Here is a 21,867-nt window from a genome sequence, read left to right as displayed (position 1 = left end):
TACGCTGAGACTGCAGTTGAGTATGGACCCTGCTTACCCCTCCAACTCCTGTCCTGTCACCTGAAACCCAGGGCTCCGTGCTGCTTCTCTCAGAGGCCCTCGTGAATACTTTCTCTCTCTGGAAATCCTGTTCATACTTGTGCATGCAAACACTGCCCTTCTGTGAAACTTTTCCTATTGTTTCTCAGAGGCAAAGTTCTCTGAATACATCTCTACTATAGCACAGTTTTCCCTCTAAGGCTGTCTCCAGGGCCACCGTGTCCAGCTGCACTGATCTAGTCCTACAGAAGGGGTTCAGTAGCGTCTGAGATACAGCTGCTCTTTCTCCACTGGCCAAACTGTGTGCCTCTGGGGCACAGTTTGCCCAAAGGTGCCATATGGCCCCGGGCATCCTGCCTTGACTGTCTCCCTGGTACCCCATGAGCTTCTTGACAACCAGGGCCCTATCATAGGAGTTCTGTATCCACAACCCCCAGCACGTGGTAGACGCGCAATGAATGTTTGTTTAACGAAGGCATGAACGAATGAAGAGACTTTTTCAGTTACCTGTCCTGTGTTTCATTTTTGATAGGTTTAAAATTAGGAATGGAGCAAGACACCTGGGTAATGATCTCTGAACAGGGTGAGAAACTTTATAAAATGATGTGCAAACAAGGAAATCTGATCAAAGACAGAAAGAGAAAACTGACTACGTTCCCTAAATGCTTTCTTGGAAGGTAGGGTTGGTAGTCTGGATGCATGTATTTCTTTCTTATTTTCATGATCTCGTGTGTTAACTTTCTTTTAGTTACTCATTTTTCTCTAAAAAATATTCTCCTAAGTGTTTTTTGAATCTTTCTTTACTATCAGCATTTCCTGGGCCACAGTGGGATGAGGGAGTGGACATAGAGCCAGGAATCCTGACCGGAAAAGTTAAGGCATTCATCCGCTCATCCACGACTTGAGTAATTTCTGAGATACCGTGTTTCAGGGGCGAAGCAGGGGCTGGGGTCAGGTAGGGGCGGGCGGGCAGGCGGGTTTGCCTGTAGGGACAGAGTCCGGCAAGGACATGAATACAGGGCCTGAGAGTCGGTTACAATGAAGGACACACAGTCTACACTACCAGTTAATTCAGAATTTAGACAGCTGGGCTAAGGATGAAGGGATATAGGTGGAGAGTCTGAAAAAGTGGGTCACGCGAGGGGCCAGGCACAGAGGAACAGGCAAGGAGGTCGCTTGGTTGTTCAGCCCAGAGCAGATTGATTGTATGTCCTTTGGTTTCTGTAGCCGACTGCAGGGCTGTAAGTGGGAATCCCTGGTGGGTTGAGCAGGCAGAGCTGGAGGGCAGGGGGGATGCCTTCAGGTAGCTCTGCTTAGGGCAGGCTCTGTGCTGGCTTCTTCCGATGATTATTTCCAGTCCTCCAGTACATACTTAGGAGTTAAAAACCTTATATTTTTTAAAGATTCAGAAACTAGTGATCAGGGAGTGTGACCAGCCCACATTCATACAGCTAGTAAATGCCAATGTCAACGCTATAAAAGTAGACTGGAGAGGTGGTTCATAGCCCAGACTTCCCAATCAGACTGTCCCCACTCAAATCTGGTCCTGCCACTGGCTAGTTGAGAGATTGGGGAGAGTTAAATTTCTCTTTCCTCTCTAACAATGGAAATGATTGTAGTGCTTACCTGTAATACCTACCAGAATGTCTTGTTTTTTTTTTTTCTCTTTTCTTCCAGTTTTATTGAGATATAACTGACATACAGCACTGTATAAGTTTAAGGTGTGCAGCATAATGATTTGACTTACATACATCATGAAAGGTTTACCACAGTAACTTTAGTGAACATCCATTATCTCATTTAGATACAAAGTTAAAGAAATAGAAAAACATTTTTTTCCCTGTGCTGACTCTTAGGATTTACTCTCTGTTTTTCTTTTTTAAATTTATTTATTTATTTATTTATTTATTTATGGCTGTGTTGGGTCTTCGTTTCTGTGCGAGGGCTTCCTCTAGTTGCGGCGAGCGGGGGCCACTCTTCATCGCGGTGCACAGGCCTCTCACTATCGTGGCCTCTCTTGTTGCAGAGCACAGGCTCCAGACGCACAGGCTCAGTAGTTGTGGCTCACGGGCCCAGTTGCTCCGCGACATGTGGGATCTTCCCAGACCAGGGCTCGAACCCGTGTCCCCTGCATTGGCAGGCGGACTCTCAACCACTGCGCCACCAGGGAAGCCCAGGATTTACTCTCTTAACTTTCATGTGTAACATACAGCAGTGTTCATTATATTTTAGCATGTCTTCTTAATTAGTTATGCAGACACACAAGCTCACCATAGGCCACACCAATCCCAACCCCGTTAGAATACAGGTCAGGAAACCCAGTGCTTTCAGGGCAGCAGGGGGCCTCTTCTTCAGTGGGGTGGCCCTCCCAGCAGGACACACAGCTGCCAGCAAGCTAGAGTTGCTTGTGTTGGCTGTGCCCCGAGTGAAGGTTCTTGTGCAAGGGAAGGAGCAGCTGTGAGCCCCTCTTGGTGTCTAAGTCCCATGTTGCAAAGAAGACGCTCTTTCTCGTAACAACTTCATGGGCATAACTTCCAGGGTCCCCAGATCACGTGCCCACTTACAAGAGAGTCACACCAGGCTATGGCTTCTCACCATATATTTATAAGTCTGGAGTTGAGCCATCAGGAGCCATTTTTACCACAAGCAGTGCTGCCTAGTTACACAGCTGACACCCGACCTTCATCAGGTTTCTAGGGCAGCAGAGCTAGAAAGCTAACCCAGGGTCAAATTTGTCCTTATTGAAGGAGAAGGGGTTTTATTAACCCTTTACCCACACTATTATGTTTAACTCCAGGACAGCACTATGGGGTTGAGTCTTACTAATTCTGTGTCATTGAGGAAAAAACCTGAGGCTTAGAGACCTAAATTTACTAACCCAACATCACGCAGCTGGTAGAGGCAGAAACAGGATATAAATCCGGGTTGTTTTATTGCAAAGTACATGATCTTAACCGCTATACTATATTCTACTTTACTTTTATTTTCTTTCTTTTGGATGGTTCTTATTTAATAGAAGCATATAAAGAACTTTAACAACTTCTTCTGCCTTAAAATGTGCATTGCAGACTAGACATCCATTTTTGAATTTCCGTATCTCTTGGTTATTTGGCTTTACCATATGTATTGCTTTTAGTTTTGAAATAAATGGAAAAGTAATATCCTGACACTTTCCATAGCTTTGCTTCTCTGGCCTCTGTGCAAAAAATAAAACCATTCTGAAATATATTCATTAGTTAATGTAAGAGTTCGAATGTTAGCTTTTTAAACATGAGCATGATTAAATATTTTATTGTAATAAGTCTCTGTATTCAGTGTTCTCTTAATGATACCACATGGCCATAAAAAAAATTCAGTACTGAGCTGAAGCTCTCCTAAGTGTTACAGAACATCACCTCTCTTTTTTTTTTTTTTTTTTTTTTTTTTAAATATTTATTTATTTATTTATTTTATGGCTGTGTTGGGTCTTCGTTTCTGTGCGAGGGCTTTCTCTAGTTGCGGCAAGTGGGGACCACTCTTCATCGCGGTGCGCGGGCCTCTCACTATCGCGGCCTCTCTTGTTGCCAAGCACAGGCTCCAGACGCGCAGGCTCAGTAATTGTGGCTCACGGGCTTAGTTGCTCCGCGGCATGTGGGATCTTCCCAGACCAGGGCTCGAACCCGTGTCCCTGCATTGGCAGGCAGACTCTCAACCACTGCGCCACCAGGGAAGCCCCACATCACCTCTCTTATCTGAGATGCGGGGCCCGCCATCCTCTCCCGAAATGCTGCAGGATGTGAGCTGTGTGTTCAGTGGCCTTTCTCAGCCACAGCAGATGTGTGCGATAGACAGTTCTGACGGTTGGTTTCGTGTTGGAGTATTCCTTATGGATGACAGTTTAGATATAACAGTGAATTTACCAAGTAATTTTAAAATTTGAAAACAAGGTAGTCAGACTTTTCTGTGTCTTTTGGTGTGTATCAGTTTTCTACTGCTGCAAAACAAATCATCATATATTTAGTGACTTAAAAACAATGCCCATGTATTAGCCTGTATTTCTGTAGGTCAGAAGTCCAGGTGAGTTAGACCAGGTTCTGTGCTAAGGGTCTCACAAGGGCAGAATCATGGTGTTGGCAGAGCAGGGGCTGGGCTCTTATCTTGAGCGTTTGAGGAAGAATCCACTTTCCAGCACATTCAGGTTGTTGGCAGAACTTAATCGTTTGTAGTTGTAAGCGTGAGGCCCCCGTCTCCATGCTGGCCATTGGCCAGGGCTGCCCTCCGTTAGAGGTTGTCTATATTCCTTGGTATATGACCCCCCTCTTGCTGCAAAGCCAGCAGTGGCACATTGAATCTTTCCTGTGCTTTTACTTGTTCTCACTTCCTCTTGTGCCACCAGCCTGAGAAAACGCTGCTTCAAAGGGCTCAACTGATCAGGTCAGGCCCACGTGGATAATTTCCATATTTTAAGGACAGCTGACATGGGATTTTAATTACATATGCCAATCCGTTCACAGGGCTACCTAGATTAGGACTTGATTGACAAACCAAGGGGTAGGATTCCTGATGGGGGGAGTGGGAGAACATCTTTAGAAGTCTGTCTACCATACAGGGCATGCAGTTTAATTTTGTCTGCCCTCTTGGAGTTTCAAACCCACTGGTTCTCTGTGCCTGGAAAGGTACTTTCAAGACAGTTTATGTCTTATATTAAGTCATTATTACTCTATCTAGTTCTGTCGTTTAGCTGTCTTTAGGATCTGTTGTTTCTCTTTTGTCCCAAATTTGCTTTTATGTGCATAATAACCTATAGTTAAAGCTACTTTAGAATTTTCCCTTTGTGTTTACTAAAGGTCTCAATAAGTTGAATAGTTATTAAGTATAGCTTAGGTAAGTCTGAATGTATGGACATGAGTTTTCTAGAATAGAGTCCAATTTATATCTGTGGGCCTTACATATGTGAAAAAAATGTATGTGAAATGCACTGCCAGCATTCCTTTATATTTTGAGACTCCTTTCATGGCTGCTTGATAAATGCATGGTAAGGATAGACTTCCTGGGGAAAAAAAATTAATGATTTAACTTCTTCATTGGATTTCTGTTGCAGTGAATTTGTGTCATGGCTGTTGGAAATTGGAGAGATTCACAGGCCTGAAGAAGGTGTTCACTTGGGACAAGCATTGTTAGAAAATGGAATCATCCATCATGGTAATTATTTTATTAATCACCTATTTATTTATCCACAAATTACATGTATCTTCATTGCACTGATCAGTTTAGTTTATAATACTTCTCCACATTATAGGATGCTTATGTTTTTTCCAACATCTTTGAGTGCCTCATCTATACAGAGTATTGTTTCAGGGAGTATAGGTTTATGGTGATATATTTAACTTGAAATGGACAATTCCAACACAAAATTCCAGGTAAGTGATGTGGGACTGAAGAGGAAAGAATGGCAAGTTCTAACTAGAGTATTTGGGATGCTTCATGAGGGAAGTGGCCTTAGTGCTGGGCATTGTAGAATGAATGGAACTCTGACAAGGACAGAAGACAGAAGGACATTCCACCCTGAGGAGGTAGTAGCACTCAGACACGGGAGTGGGAAGGTTCATGGTGGCCTCTTCAGAACTAACGCAGAGTCTCACGTGGCAGGACCGTATCCTTCATGGATGAATATGCTGGGATGAGGGGTGTGATGAGAAAGGTAGGCAAACACCTGATCCCAGCAGATTTTAACTTGCTGGCTGTGGTATGTGGGGCTTCTTCTGAGGGAGATGAGGAGCTGATGGGCATCTGGAGGCAGAGGAGCGACCAGATCTTGATTTTGGAGATAACAGATGAGTGGAGAGTTAGAGATTACAGAGATCCCTGCCCACGGGGACCCTTCCTTCCCCAGGAGGGAAAGGACCAGGGCCGAGTCCATGGCATGATGAGAGGGACCCATTCAAGAAATTCTGGAGAAGCTGAGACAGCGTATTTGATGTCTATTTGGACTTAGGAGGTGAAGAGTGAGGGGTGAGGTCAGATTATTCTGAGCTTTTTGTCTGGATGACAGACGTAGTTAATTCAAGAGGAGACGCATCGGGGGGGAAGGTGAAGGGTTTGTGGTGGATTGGGTATGAAACATCTGCAGGGGAGCGTTCAGCAAGAGGTTGAGAATGTGTGGGTGTAACACTCGGGGCAGAGAGAGAGTGAGGGTCAGATTTGGGAATCATTTCAAGAGAGCATGAGGTCCTTAGCACATCGATAAGAGACTACAAACAAACAAAACAAGAAAGCAGTGATCATGGGACTAAGAATAAAAGCTTGAAGAATTTCTAATGCAAAATGTGGGAGAGGAGAAAAAGGCAGGGAACTATGAATAAATATGGATATTTGGCTGTGGTGTTTTGATGTTCATTTTTTTTCTAAATTAGAGTGAGGTGAAAACAAACTAAATCCTCCAAATTTTTCCCCACCACAGTAGACGCTGCCAATATAATGTACCACCATCTACCCAGATAGGAATCCCCTGGCATTCCTTTTTCTCCTTCATGCCATCAAGCCCTGTAAGCCCTACCACCAAACAGGTCTCTAATCAGACCACCGCTCTCCCTTCCAGGATCTCCACCTTCTTCCCAGTCACCACCTTCTCTGTCCTTGCTTCCACATTTGTCCTCCGTCCCCATAGAACACTCTCCAGGTAATGGCTGAAGAGACCTTTTAAGACATATATAAGATTCAGGCATTCTCCTGCTTACAGGCACCTACTAGCTTCTCATTAAACTTAAAGAAAAGTCCAGACATCTTACCTAAATCTCTTACCATGGCCCACAAGGCCCTACATGATAGGGCCCCTGACTTCCTCTCTGAGTTATCACATAGTGCTGTACCTAACTCGTTACACTGTGGCCACCCTGACCTTCTGTCTCTTCTTTGAACACTCCAAGATGACTCCCCATTTAGGATCTTTGCTCTTGCTGTTCTCAATCAACAATTGCTTATTAATTCCTAGTATATGCCAGTGACCTTTCTAGGTGCTGGAGACACAGCAGTGAATGAAACAACAAAAGTCTCTGTATTATGACTCATCTTCCATGACACTCTGCCTTCTAGAATCCTACCCAGTCCCACTATTCCAATAAACGACTTTTTAAATTTTTGAAATTTTCTTCATGTACTACTTATCACTCTCTGAAATTATCATGTTGTTTTGTTTCTTTGTTTAATATTTCTCTCTTTATCTCCCATCCCTACTCTAGACTGCAGTCAAAATATAAGCACCGTGAGAACAGGAGCCTTGTGTGTTAATATACAACAAACACCTAGAATGCCCAGCACATATAGGTGCTTAATAAATTATTTGCTGAGTGAGTGAATAAATGAATAATTATATTTTGAGCAAACAGATAATGTTGAGAAATTGTATATGATTTTGTACTTGGTTCACTAATGCCATTAAAACACCATTTAGCATCTAGTACGCTAAGAAGCGTCATCCAGTATTTTATAAGTAAAAATGAAAAGATGTTGAGCTAGATGGCTTTCCTCTTTATGCTCCTCTTTCCCTTCTTCTAACCCCATGACCAAGTATATGTTTGGGACAAGAATGGACTGTATTTGTTTTATCCTGCAATCTACTAAAGCTGAAGTAGGTGGCATGTAAAGAGGTTTTGTATACAATCATTGACCTTCAGAAGTGATGATTCTTTTCCCATTCAGACTGTGTACTTCCAGGGCCTGTGTATTACCAATAGAGCAAGGAAGGGAAAATCTGTTTATGGATACCTTTTATTTACTCCTTTCCTTACTGATTTCTTTCCTTCATTCTACATGTAAGATATTATGCTAGGTACTTGAAGGTATGTAAATATGAACCCTCGACCTTTTTTTTTCTCACGGTCTAATAGTTTTAAGCCTATCTTATTACCTTGTCCATCAAGAAATCCAGCTGCTGGAATATTTCCTTTCAGACAAGGCAGAAATCTACTAGGATGGGAGAACTCATTTTTTGCAGGGACTACTGAGAGGGAAAACTGTATTGGTTAACACTAGCTGCTGTAACAAATAAACCTCCCCAGCACAGTGGCTGACATTATAGAAGCTAACTTGTCACTCATGGACAGTTCAGTCAGCGGTGGCGGATGAGGTCGTGGCACCCTGCTCCATGCAGGGTTTTGGTGCCTGACAGAGGCTCGGCCATCTTCAATACAGTGCTCCTAAAGGTCACCCTGAAGGAAGCGTGGAGTTTCCTGTTTGTTTTACATGGGTTTGTACCCTTCCCATTGTGCATCACTTTCGTGCACATGTCCGTGGGCACAACTCAGATATGTGGTCACCCTTGGCTGCAAGAGGCTCCTAGAAATGTCCTGTAGATGCATATGCAGGAAAAACAAAAGCTAAACCAATTTGGTAAAAAACTACCCAATTTCTGCCCCTGAGGCTTAGCTCCTGGGTCAATATAAGATCTGTGAAATCATATGAAAGACAGAGTAATCATTATACATATTGGTTAATGTCTTACAATGATATCAGCATATAATAGTCACAAAAATCACTTTTAACATTTCTGTTTTCAGTTGAGGTTATTGTGACTTCTGTTGTTAATTTGAGTCACTTTCATCTTTTATGAATTAGAAATAACAGAAAAAAATGGTCTTAAAGCGATCCGTCAACAATAGATGCTGCTATTAAATTGTTTAAAAAATTATGGATATGTAAGTTTTTGTACTTCTATGGGATTACGTAACTATATTTTAGAAAGAGCTACACTAAGTTTGTCACAGTATTTTCCTTTTTGACTATGAGGTACCTTGTAACAGATAACAGGATATTAGAGAAGCTTTGTTCCCAAAGCTGGAAAGGTCAGGGCGTAAGGAGAGGTTATCCTTTCAGAGAAGCTGTAAGATTATTTTCAAGTCACCCATCCACTCTTGCTTTCATCTCTCAACCCAGGTGATCCAGCAATTGTATGAGGAAGAGTTGCTTGTTTACCTAATGAATTAGGTTCTGAAAATTGAGGACAACTATTATGGGTGGAATTTTACTTACTTTACAATAACAAAACTGTTGTTACTTTCCCTGAAGACATGCATAGCTAGGCAGACACATTCAAGTCAATTTTAAGTTAGTACAAAGTGGAGTTGGAATGATATTTATTCAATCTCTTCATGAACATAGTACTCTAGAGTCTGACCTTTTCAGTTCAGGACTGCTGAGAGATCTGGAAGGAATCACAGGGAGAACCACCCTTACTTATTTTGTTAACATGTCTCAAAATATTTTAATTGCCTCCTCTTAAAAGAGAAAAATTCAACAGCATAAAATTTTTTTTTTTTTTTTTTTGGAACAGATATCAGAATTTCAGTCCTAATCAACTTTCCTCCCCTTCCTCAGACACCACCTTTTTCCAATAATACAATTTTGAAAAGAAAGTAGTAGATAAATTCTGTATTAAAATTTATTCTGAAATTTCAAATTCAAGAACACTTTGATTATTTAACTTAAAAGAATTGAAAAAAAAAAGAATTGAAATCTTTTTGAACAATGATATTTATAACCTGCTTAATTAACTCTTTTTCTGAGAAATTTAGCACTGAGTACTCTCTATTAAAAGTCCTGTTGGTCACAGTTTGATTTTAGTGGCCTGTGCTATTACTGTTATCAGGATCTGATCAGTTGTAATGTCCAATTTGGTATACAGAACTTTTGTTGCTGGAAATAACCTTTTTTTTTTTAGTGTCCAAAGTTAACTAATAGAGATTCTCCCAAGCCTAGGATAAGAGAACATATTATGCAATTTCACATTAATAATTTTATTAGAATGAAGAAATATGAGCCAAGCAGGCTAGTTTCATTACTATGTGGTTCCAGCTGCATTTTAGTGAAAATAGAATTCCTAAAATAAAGTTGAATGAGCCATCTGTTTTATAAAGAGCCAGCAAAAAAAAAAAAAAAGTTGACTGTTAAAGCTATTATTCACATTGCAAATATTGTTGAGAACTTCATCAGAGGCAAAGCCTTGCTGTACTGGGAATTCTTGGGTTGAGGCAGCATATGCTTTCTCTGTGATATGTTGATAACGTTCTTCTTGTCTGGCTTTATTATTTACATTATAAATGCTTATGTGGGAATTCAGAGAGCTCATTCATTATAGCCAGTGGTGTGCTGAAGTCGGCTGGTCAAAGCTCTAGAGAGCTGGTGATTAAATGTTTAAAAAAATGCAAGCTTGTAGTTAAGCACAGCTATTATTAAAATTAAATTACATAACATATAAGTACCTAAATTATATTACAAACAAAGGTAATATATCCTTAGAACTCATCACTTCCTAATTATTTTACTACATTTTATTGTTATCTATGGTCTTGGTGTTATTTATGTCTATTATTTTTGCATGATGGAAATACTAAATAATAACGTGTCACTGCACATCTCATTCTGTGTTCAGTGACTTTATTTTGGTAGCTGGAAATTGGCCAGGGTGGGAGTATTTGATACCGTGGAAACTGGCGAATGGTACACATCAGTGCTCCTTCTTTCACAACACTAGAGAGCAAGCTGTTCATCATTTACCAGTACATCCCTGGTAATAGCCAGCATCACAGAGTTGTTTAAAAGATGTCATTCAGCAACCTTTCTCATCAGCTAATAAACCCATTTTCCATGCTTGAGAAGTTGGGGGAGTGGATTAGAATGCAGAACTATTAACTGCTTTTCCAAGGCAACAGCCTATAGAGTTGCAGATTAGCCCAAGATTCATTAGCAAAGTCACAAGAGTTTACCTTACAGTGAAGCATTCCATTTTGAACAGGTTGAACCACCACTTGTTTTATTGTGGCAAGATACCCTTGGGCCCAAGTTTCCTTGAATTTTGGAACATCAATATAATAAATTATTTCAATGAATCTTAAGGGATAAAAATGGGAATAGGTAGATTGCATAGGAGAAATAAATAACTGATCTTGAAACATGCCGTAGGATTTCAAAATATTTCTTCCGATTTTATTTTTCTTTCACATATGCTTTTTTTTCTTTTTGGCTTAATCTGGAAAAAAGATGCCAAAAGTTGTGTTGTCTATCCCTTTTTGGCAGCAAGCCTGTCTCAGTTTTATGGCCGCAAGCCATGCATTTGGTTTGGATAGATTAGGGTGAAATTGCTGAAACTTTGCATATGCGTGTGTGTGTGTGTGTGTGTGTGTGTGTGTGTGTGTTACAAGTCTCTTGGCTTTCTTCTGGATTCACCAGTGTAGTTCATGAGAATTAATTCTGACAGATTTTTCTCCCCCTTCAACATTTTTAGCAAAAAGTAAAGGTCAAAGTCTTCTATCTAATCATGAAAATAGAGCCCATTGCAACAAATTATCTCTTCTGCAAATTTTTCATTCCCTGTAAAGAAAACATTTAAATGTAAACTCTTTGAGATTTAATTTGAGGTTTTTCCTTTCTAGAACAGTTATTTTTTTTATCAGACTACCTAGAAAAAAAGGAAACTTGAGAGAAAGTTTAGTAGGAGTCTTTATGAATGGAAAATCTTATCTTAAGGATGGAAGTGAAGGATGACCACTCTCCTCTTCCACTGAGGAAAAGAAAAATTAAGTGACGTGTAAGAAAAGCATTTGTCAGTGTAAGAAAACTGTTAAAATTTTGGAATCAGTTACATACTGAATTTATCTAATCTACTCGGAAGATCTAAACACAGGATAAATGGTCAAGATTGGTATAGGTGTGGTCTTGGCCTGATCGCTGTGGGCTAAGACAGATAAATGCTAAAATTCACTTCTGGGGCTGAGAATCAAATTATAACTCACTAGTTGGAGTATCTGCTATTTGAAGTGTACTTTTTGCTTGACTTTGTGGCATTGTGAAGAGATAGAAAACACAAACTCGTCTGTTTATTTAAGTGTAAATCACTACGCACACGCATGAATGCATACACTATGCTACCTAAATGTGGCTAACCTTAATTTAGTTCTTCACTCATTACATGGAAGTTGTAACTATATTATACAACAAAATCTTATCATGAATCTTACTATCAGAATACTGGATTAGCATTACTATGTTAGGAAAACAAAAACTTTTGATAAAACTATAAGATTCAGTATTTGGGATTATGTTTTTTATCTGCCAGTTTTTAGATTGTCAGGATTTTAATACGCTGTTCTTATGTTCTTAGTTACGGATAAACATCAATTCAAACCAGAACAGATGTTATATAGATTTCGCTATGATGATGGAACCTTTTATCCAAGAAGTGAGATGCAGGATGTGATTTCAAAGGTAACAACCTCTCCCATAACCTTTTATCAATAAAAGAATTCGTGTTGTCGTTATCTTCTTATCTTCAACAAGATAAAATGCTGTAGAGAGACTTAAAATAATTCTGCCGGTATAGAAAATTTTTACATGATGTACGTAAGCAAGCCTCTCGATTTTTTTCTTGCTATTATAAGAATTAGAATGTTAGATCATTGTTTTTATTCTCTTTATCTAATTCTAAAAGGGAATAGTGCAATTGCATAACTCAGAAGATTATATCTGTTGAAAACTGTTTCACATGTAGCAACAAGTGGTCATGATACTTGAATAAATTTAACAAAAAGACAAATACATAAAATTCAAGTAATATCAGTTTTCTTTGTACACTTGACAAAATTTATATTGACATGTAATGATCAAGTAGTGTGATGGACCACTGCATAGATTTATATTCTGTTTACATTATATCTTGAAATTTTATATTTTAAGAAAATAGTTTTAAAAGTCCTCTGTGTATGTATATGTCATATGTATATGAAAAATTCATAGCACAATTTAATCCTGTTTTTAAAGATTTAAGTTATATTATTTTTATGATGTAATGTAACATTTGAATAATAAGGTATGATTTCAGCATGTTGACAGTGAATCTATTTTATTCAAAATTTCATTGGTTTGTCCTTTGAGTGATCTTACTTGCTTTTGACATATTTTTGTTTTACAATAGGGTGTACGATTATATTGCCGTCTTCATAGTCTATTTACTCCAGTGATAAGGTGAGTCTAGTTTCTAAGTTCTGGGAGGTTAAATGGAAATATTTATATTGCATATTAGATAAATATTATTAAGCTGGAACTTAACTTATTTTGTTTTTCTTCCCAAAGTGAAAATTTTACTTTTAAAGATTAAGTCACAATTTATCTGAAAATATTTCTGAATTTTCTGAGGCTCTAATTATACAGTTTCTTCTACTCTTTTTATTCTGATTTCTAAAATTATTTGCCATTAATTCATAGTAAATTACAGGCTTGATTTTGAAATGATCCACCTTCAGTTAATATTTAATAAATAATAGTTGACTGGTTGGGAGACGATTTCAAAATACTGTTTACTATAAATATTTACCATTATGGTTACTTGTATAGTAATTTTTTTCATTAGACTGTGTAATCAAATCTTGGATATGTATTTTATTTCACAATATTGTCTTTTAATCATTTATCCAAAGAAAAAGTTTTGGACTTGAAAATTAAGAATTGATTTGGAGTTAGTAATTATAATTTTCTCATTTTTTTCTGTACCATGTTTTAACTTCTGAAGAGATGCGTTTTTGTTTTTTAAAGAGAAATCAGGATTCATTTTCAGTTTATCTCTTTAGAAAAACAGCAGAAAACTTTGAGTGCTGTGTTATGATTACTAATAGAGATCATCAGTACTTTTGTAATATGCACTGGTATACACTAACTGGTGGATGTAATGTAATGTAAAACTAATTTCAGATGGCCAGGTATCATTTGGAGTTTATTGACTAAAACATATTTTTCAGAACAAAAAAATGAACATACTATTTCTAAAATGAATATAGAGGCTTTTCAGTCGTGGCCATAGAATCCAAACATTTGATGGACAGTGTTTCTATTTTTCACTCTGGTTTCCAATTCCAAGGAGACGCAGAGCTTAAAAAAAAAGATTCCGAAAGTTGCTGATAAGTGTTGGAATGCCCACCCTGCAGGTCCTGAAGGAGAAAACAGAATTTTACCTATTACTCCTGAAAATGCCCTGTCCACTTTCACAGCAGGCTTCACGAAGTAAAAAGAGGTGAAAGGAACCAACATTTGTTGATTCTCTGCTATATTCCTGGCACAGGCACTCTGTAAATATGTTGGATAACGTAATGCTAAAAGATGGTTACTTAACAGCGCATGGATACTTAAGGTTTTTTTCTGCTAAACTAATAGAAAACGATACTGGATAATTTTTTCATGCCACATGTGTATATATATGTAGGTTTCACATGTGAGAAAATGTGTTCTGAAAATATATTTTAGCCACGTGGGATTTCTTATCAAGAAAGTTACATTCTGAAAGAGCTGATAAGAAGGAATTGTTCTTTGGCTAGAAATGACAATGGTTTATGAGTTGTCCAAGGTAAATTTACGGGAAAAAACCCCATAAAACAGATGGAATGTATGATAGTCATGTGTGAACTCAGCTTATGAAAAGAAAAATGACTTGGGTGAAGAATCCACAGACCCACATGTGGTCTATAAAAGACTACTCTGTCCTTCTTATTGACACTTACGGAAACCAAGATGAAATGGGTGATGAGGTATCAGAAATGGGGAGGTAGATTTAAAAAGATTTAAAAAAAATCTGCTGTTGATTACTGGCTAACTAGTGCATTCACTATTGAAATCTCAGAAATTTCAATCATGTTTCGGGGAGCGTTTTATGAAAATGGATGAAATGATGTCAATATGAATTGTAAACTACTGACAGAAGCTGAAGAACCATGAATATAGCCAGTAATTGTTTGTCACGCCAAGTTGATTGCAGTTTGGATTTTTTCTGACATTATGAAAAGACTGTCGTTTTCTCATTCCGTTTTGATCCAGGCCTGCAAAGTAAATGAATGATAGGTTTCCACCCTTGCGGCCTTGTTCTGATCACGAGCACTTTGTTGGTATCTAAGTAGACTTTGAAACGTTTCTCAGAACGGGGAGGTCTGCAGGAAGGAGAGTCTGCTGTGGAGAGCCAGGATCCCCTGGGCTGCCTGGGGACGCAGTGTGACTGAGTCCGTGGTCTCATCAGACAAAATGAACGACGAGGTTCTCGGTGTGTTTCCCTCCGGACAGGCCTGAGGTCTCCCGCTACAGCTGAGCCTAACGAATAATCCTCCGGGGCAAATCCTGCCTTCCTGGAGAACTCAGGAGCAGAAATACAAGGGGTTGCTTTATTTTCCATATTTGGAGGAGATTTTTCGTAGACTCTGTCTTGATTTAAAGGGAGGGAATTCTATTTTATTATTCTTTTACTAATGAGCTATTGTATTTCTAGCCAAGTTATTACCAGGTAACATAGCATTAACAGTCAGTTTGGATATAGGAAAATGTGAAAGAAGAAGTGTCCTGTTTTGGTCTCCTTGTGGGTTTCTTCTCCTGGTGTGAGCTGGTGAAGGGAGTTTTCAGGTGTGTACACCTTGTAAAGCTGTCTTCTTTACACATAAGTGGGACAGTCGATTCAAATTACATTGAGTAAACTTCTCTGTTGCACACTGATACGAAATAAAATGGTTCCTTGTGCTTACTTATCCTCTTGCTTAATGTTTTTGCTTTCTCCTTCCTTTATAGAGATAAAGATTACCACTTAAGAACCTACAAATCTGTGGTTATGGCCAACAAGCTGATAGACTGGTTAATTGCACAGGTAAATAGACAAATAGAAGTTGCTGAGTTACATTCATTGCTGCTTTAGACTTTGAGGTGATTTAGGTACTTTTTAAAACTCCCCACTTGCCAATGAGACAGTGAAATAACTTGACCAAGTTCATACAGCTAAAATGAAGCAGAGTTAGGATTTGAACCTGGATCATCTGACTTCAGAGTCCCAGACTTAATTTTTATGCGATATTGTCTTTCAAGAGGAAGGTGTTTCTTGATTCAAAAATATCATCTGAGATCCATCAAAAAAATCAAGTATAATTTAAATAAATGTGCATATACCAAAATTACTTGTATGTTTTTTTTTTTTTTTAATTTTTATTTATTTATTTTATTTTATTTTTGGCTGTGTTGGGTCTTCGCTTCCGTGCGAGGGCTCTCTCTAGTTGTGGCGAGCGGGGGCCATTCTTCATCGCGGTGCGCGGGCCTCTCACTATCGTGGCCTCTCTTGTTTCGGAGCACAGGCTCCAGACGCGCAGGCTCAGTAGTCGTGGCTCACGGGCCCAGTCGCTCCACGGCATGTGGGATCCTCCCAGACCAGGGCTCGAACCCGTGTCCCCCGCACTGGCAGGCAGACTCTCAACCACTGCGCCACCAGGGAAGCCCACTTGTATGTTTTGTTCACTGATTTGTTTTAAGGCATCTGGTTTTTAGTCCTAGCAGGTTATTCTAATCTCCCTGTGCCTTCTTCTCTGTTAGATAATAATTGTGTTTTGCTAATATGAGCTTTGGTATCCATCTGCATACACTGTAAATAGGAAAGTACAAAATTTGTTGTGATTGTTGTTCTGCTTCTTAGAATGTGGGAGCTGATAACTGGTATTGAGAAAATGTTATTTGCAACTCAAGGCATCTAGCCCATCATAATAGATATTCAAATATAAATTTATTTAAATGTTTTTTGTACTAGATCAACTAACTAATAAATAGTCAAATGTTTTCCAGGGATTAAAGAAAAGGCTAAGAAAACTGATATCCACTTTGACAGAACTTACTATTTTGAGAAAGGAGATATTTCTTGGTTGAAATGTTGTCATTACATTTGGATATTTGAGTCAATTTACTTTTCTGTTGTTGAAGAAATTAGCCTACCTCCTTTGTTGCAAGTGGATAATAACGTTTGATGCTCAGTCATAGAAATGTTTATTTTTTGTTTCAAATATTAACGTTTAATTCACATTTGATTCATCTGTGCACATACATTTTGAGATTTTTATTTTTAATATTAACTTCTACACTATCCAAGACCACCTATTTTTGCATTTTATGGCACTTAGATTTATTTTATCTAGAAATTAAGATCTTAGATTAAACCAAACAGTTCTTTTTCGATAAAACCCAAATTCCTATGTCCAGTGGGTTTACTAGTGTGAGAGCCTTTTATAACACTATGGTCAGTGTGTGTCATTGGGATTGGCTCTATATTTGGTAACAGAGTTGGAATTTCACCTAGAAATTAAACTGTTACAGAATTCACATGAATTCTTGTACTATATGTTGATTATATGGGAAAACTGAAGAAAGTTTTTTTGAAGCAAAAGCTGATGTTGAATAAATATTTAAAGTTCTGACTCAGGAAGTCAGTTATCAACTTTTTTTTTTTTTTTTTTTTTCCTTTTTGGCACTTTTACTTTCCAAGTGTGAATATTAGAAGACTAAAATAAGTTGCTCAAAAAACGGACCAAGTTGCAATTCTTTTTTTTCTTCAGGTTTTCTTAGTGGTCTGTTAGGACAACGTCTGTAGAAATTGTATGTAATAGAAATTGAAATGGACTGGGGATTCAGGTAATCTGGTGTCTGATGACAGTTCTGCTGATAAGCAGTTATGCAAACTTCGTTGAGTCACTTAATCTCTCTAGATTTTTTTTTTCACAACTGTTTTCTGCTTACTGGACTAGCTGTATATGTCAGCTCTTCTCTGTCACTTAAGCTTTATGATTCTGATAGTGTAAAATGTATCCAAATGTAGGTTTCAGACCTGATTAACTCTAGCTTCAGATTAGGACAATATGGGCTGGCTGTGAAAAGAAAGACATGGTGATGGAATGATAAGAGAAGGATAAGTTACAGTTCTTAATCTAAGATGAAAAAGAGAGTTTTTAAAAGTAAGGGTCTCTTTCCACCAAGGCTCTCAAGTGATAATAAAACTTAATTTCTAGCATTGACCGGAACATTGAGTTGACTTGGAGAGCTTAAGGGGACCAAATAGAGAACTGACGCCAGTGTGATAGTCTATATGTTGTTTGGAGTATAGTCTAGATCTGACAGCTTTTGGATGATGGTACTTATCATATACCATATTTTAAGTGACTAAATTCTTCACCAGATTTGAATTGCTAGAGGGCAGGGAAGTATTTTTTGTTTGAGTGCTTTACTGTCTGTAGCACTTGGCACACTTTGTGGCAGAAAAAAAAATCTTTTGAGTGAATTCATAAAAGTTACTTAACAGCTATATTTTGCAAAGGGCACAGATGCGTTGTCCAAAGATACAGATTATAAATGTCTTGTTAGTTAACAGGAGGATTAGTGAGGGGTGGAGTTGTCACAGCATGAGGTGGCACTTGTTTTGGTCCTTGATAGACAGATAGGTAGAATTTAAATGTGTGAAGGGTTACAGTTGGGGGGGTCAACTTGACAAGAGTGAAGGTGACCCCACCTTTGGAAAATGAGGCTGGAGGGGTAGAATGAAGTTAGGATTATGGGAGGCCTGGAAAGCCCAACAGAAAATTTTGATATTTTACGATTATTAAAAAAGAGAGTCAGTTTAAAGTTTTGGAACATGATATTCCTGTGTAAGAAAGTTTAATTCTATAAAGGCAATAAGTTAGAGAAAGTACAGGAAAAAATTATGGCAATTTAGAAGTGAAATGAAGAAACACTGGGTTAGGGTGTTGAGATAGAAATGAAATAGAAGCCAGAGAGAAGAGAGGATGGATTTGGTAGAGTATTGTACCTAAGAGCTAAAACATAGGACTAGGAAAAATGAGATAATATGTAAGAAAGCACTTCTTAAACTGTAAAACATACAACTGTCATGACATATAGACACACATACATACATATACACATATATATTCATATGCAGTCGGCCCTCTTGGGATCTACGAGGGATTGGTTCCAGGACCCCTGAAGATACCAAAATCCACAGATGCTCAAGTCCCTTACATAAAATAGAGTAGTACTTGCAAATAACCTCCCATGTACTTTAAATAATCTCAAGATTACTTATAATACCTGATGTAATGTAAATGCTATGTAAACAGTGTCTGGTCCTGCAATTCAAGCTTTGCTTATTGGAACTTTCTGGATTTTTTTTCTCTGAATAATTTTGATCCGTGGTTGGTTGAATCTTCAGATGCTGAACCCGTGGTGACGGAGGGCAGACTGTATATGAATTCATACTTAAATGAATAAAATAGATGTTTTCTAGATAAAAATCATAACAAGTTTGCATTGGGCTTTCTTTTGGGGATCAGTTATATGAGCTGATTTTTTTTTTGGCAAGATAGAGAAAGAGAAGCTTGCATTTGCTGACTTCACTGAACAACACACTCTTAGGGTCTTATGAGTCACCCTAGATTAGTAGGTTTTTTTGGGGGTACTTAAAGAGCAAGGCCATTTTGTGGAAGGGAGGTGATAGCTGAGATCACGCATAATAATTTTTACTTAGCAAGTTTCATTTAGTGAGTTTTCAATAAGTAGGATATTTCCTTGATACATAATTGCGATATAAGATCAAAGAAATAAGAGAAAGGGATCGTTTGTGGTAGCAATAAATTTTAGTTACCTATGTATTTTCCTTTTAACTAAGACATGATTTTTCTCAAGAAGTATGAAATCTTTATTTTTTATGTAATGTCAGAAGAAGATATTTTCATAATCAAGTGAAGGTTTTATAACCCTTAGATGGATCGTGGCCTTATGAAAGCGACGTCTGTCCTAATGTATGAATGACTTTGTCAGTACAGTGCTGAAATGTCAAATGTAGTTAAGATGCAGCAAAATCTTCAGTTGCCTATTAACTTGTACAGGGCTTTTGTGGTTAACAGGGGGATTGCCGCACCAGAGAAGAGGCAATGATATTTGGCGTTGGACTCTGTGACAATGGATTTATGCACCATGGTAGGGATTGTTATTGTGGAAGCTTACAGATGTATTTCACTGTTTTGTTTTGTTAGGACACTGGGAGTGTCTCAGTGTTCCAGAGAAGTCATCTAGAGACAAACCAGCAAGACTATCTGGGTCTTGCCGTGTGTCCCTGTTGGTTCACCACATCTGCATTCAGTGTCACTTTGGTGCCTTTGCCGTGTCTAACGACTATTATCTACCAGTTGCCATGACTTCTTTTCTGTTTTTCTAGACTGATTCCAAAAAAGCAACAGCTTGAACTAGAAGTTTCTAAAAAAAAAAAAAAAAAAAAAGCTGATATATCTCTTTGAAACTATTTTAGGTCACACCCATTTTTTTTTTTTAATGCTAGTATATATTAAACTGATTAAATGAGAGCATTTAATCTGAACATTTATTGTTATTTTTAGAAAAATGCTTTCGAAATTATCTCAGAGAACAAAATTATAAATCTCAAAAAAATCTGTTTCTTTTTGGCTACTAATTAAAGATTGAATTTCTTTCTTGTTTGATGACTTCATTTCCCTTAAATTTATAAAAATAATGAGACTTAGTTTTCCCTCTCTATTCATACCATCTTATAGATTCCATAAACCCAAACAATCTCTTCTCGTTGTTAATATTTGTGTATGTGTATATTTGATAGCTCTTGTACCTATTTGTCAATTACACCCAAAAGTTGTTACCTTTTTCCAAAGAAAAGAAGTACAGCAGAAGTTACAGCGATTTTGAGAGCATCCTTGGTTATCGTATATTCCTTTGGGAATTCCATTACATTCTAGTATCTCTGGACCACTGTATGAGTTGTGATAGGGGAAATATCAGTCTTTGAAGAGCCAACAATGGAATGGAAGGAATGACATCATTATAGGGGATTAAAACTATAATATCAGCCTTCAAAGGTTTTGATTATTTTTCTCGTTAAAGTGTCAACAAGCAGCAATTTCATCTAAGTATTTATTTTAAAATATTGAGTTACAATAAAGGTTTTCCCTATGAAAGTCTCTGTCAGTAAAGCACAGCTAGTTCCGCTCATGCCTGGCCTTATTGATGTTCTCTCTCCCTGCCTTTAGCCTGACTATTTGGTGGAGGAAAAAAGTAGTAGCAGAAACACCATGTGAGTTTTGGGAAACTGCTTAGGTCATGTAGGCAAGACCTAACGCGATCTCAATTATATCCTCATTTCTCTTGTCAGCTACAACTTGTGTTACCTTTTAACTTGTGGTTGGTAGTTTCATTTGTTAACTCACGTTGTCAACCAGGCCTCCATTCAAAGGTCAATTCGTACATACAACTAGTCAACAATTGTGATTTGGACCTCTGTTAAAATAATGAAATAAAAGAGCTGTCATTTTTGGTTGCCTACTATAAGCCAAGTTATTTACACTTATTACCTCATTTTAGTTTTGTCCAACATTATGAAGAAGGTTTTATTGCCTGCATTTTACAGGTGAGGAAACTGAAGTTCAAGGAGTTTAAGTAACTTTCCTAGTGTTGTACCCAGAATCAGTCCCAGACCTGGAATTTGAGCTCCCGGTCTGTCTTATGATAAAGCCTAACATTCTACTGTGCCCTGGGACTGCAGATCTTCGATCCCTGACTCAGTGAATCAACCTGTCTCAACAAGCAAGCTTCAGGGTAAAAGGGTAGATAAGGAGAAATAGAGATTTCTCTTTTAAGACACTTTGACAGTTGTCAGGGCCTCACTGAGTACAAATTCTTTCTGTTAGTATTTAGCTTTATTTTTAAAAAGGCTAACAAAACATATACCTTATGTCATGAGAGCGTGCCAGGAAGCTTAGGGACTTTGGGGGGAAATATTAATGTTCAGATAAAAGGGAAAAAACTGACCTTTGCAGAAATAAGGTTTTTTGAGAATAATGTTTTTACAGAAAAGAACTAGGCATTAGTGGGAACTAAAATCACTTTTCGCCCAGAAGACATCTTTCTGGTTTGAAGGGTTGGCATAAAAGCGACCACAGTGGGAATTGGTCACACACATAAGGGCAACAGTTAACCCATTTGAATTTTCCCATAATTGTG

The 21,867-nt window shown here is 38.1% G+C and overlaps 1 protein-coding gene across 5 annotated transcripts in view; it reads left to right on the top strand.

Moving 5' to 3' along the window:
* PREX2 (phosphatidylinositol-3,4,5-trisphosphate dependent Rac exchange factor 2) overlaps positions 1-21,867 on the top strand; it is a 287,018-nt gene that overhangs the window by 118,033 nt on the left and 147,118 nt on the right. For all 5 annotated transcript variants that reach the window (XM_036830767.1, XM_036830768.1, XM_036830770.1 and 2 more), the window contains exons 10-15: positions 572-716; positions 5,120-5,220; positions 12,173-12,276; positions 12,983-13,032; positions 15,607-15,682; positions 19,746-19,818. In XM_036830767.1, the coding sequence (XP_036686662.1) occupies positions 572-716; positions 5,120-5,220; positions 12,173-12,276; positions 12,983-13,032; positions 15,607-15,682; positions 19,746-19,818 (549 nt within the window). The remainder of the gene's footprint in view (positions 1-571; positions 717-5,119; positions 5,221-12,172; positions 12,277-12,982; positions 13,033-15,606; positions 15,683-19,745; positions 19,819-21,867) is intronic.

This window comes from Balaenoptera musculus, chromosome 17 (assembly GCF_009873245.2).
Source record: "Balaenoptera musculus isolate JJ_BM4_2016_0621 chromosome 17, mBalMus1.pri.v3, whole genome shotgun sequence".
NCBI classification, from domain to species: domain Eukaryota; kingdom Metazoa; phylum Chordata; class Mammalia; order Artiodactyla; family Balaenopteridae; genus Balaenoptera; species Balaenoptera musculus.
Note: the sequence above shows the minus strand (reverse complement) of the source record. Positions and strands in the feature narration are given on the sequence as shown.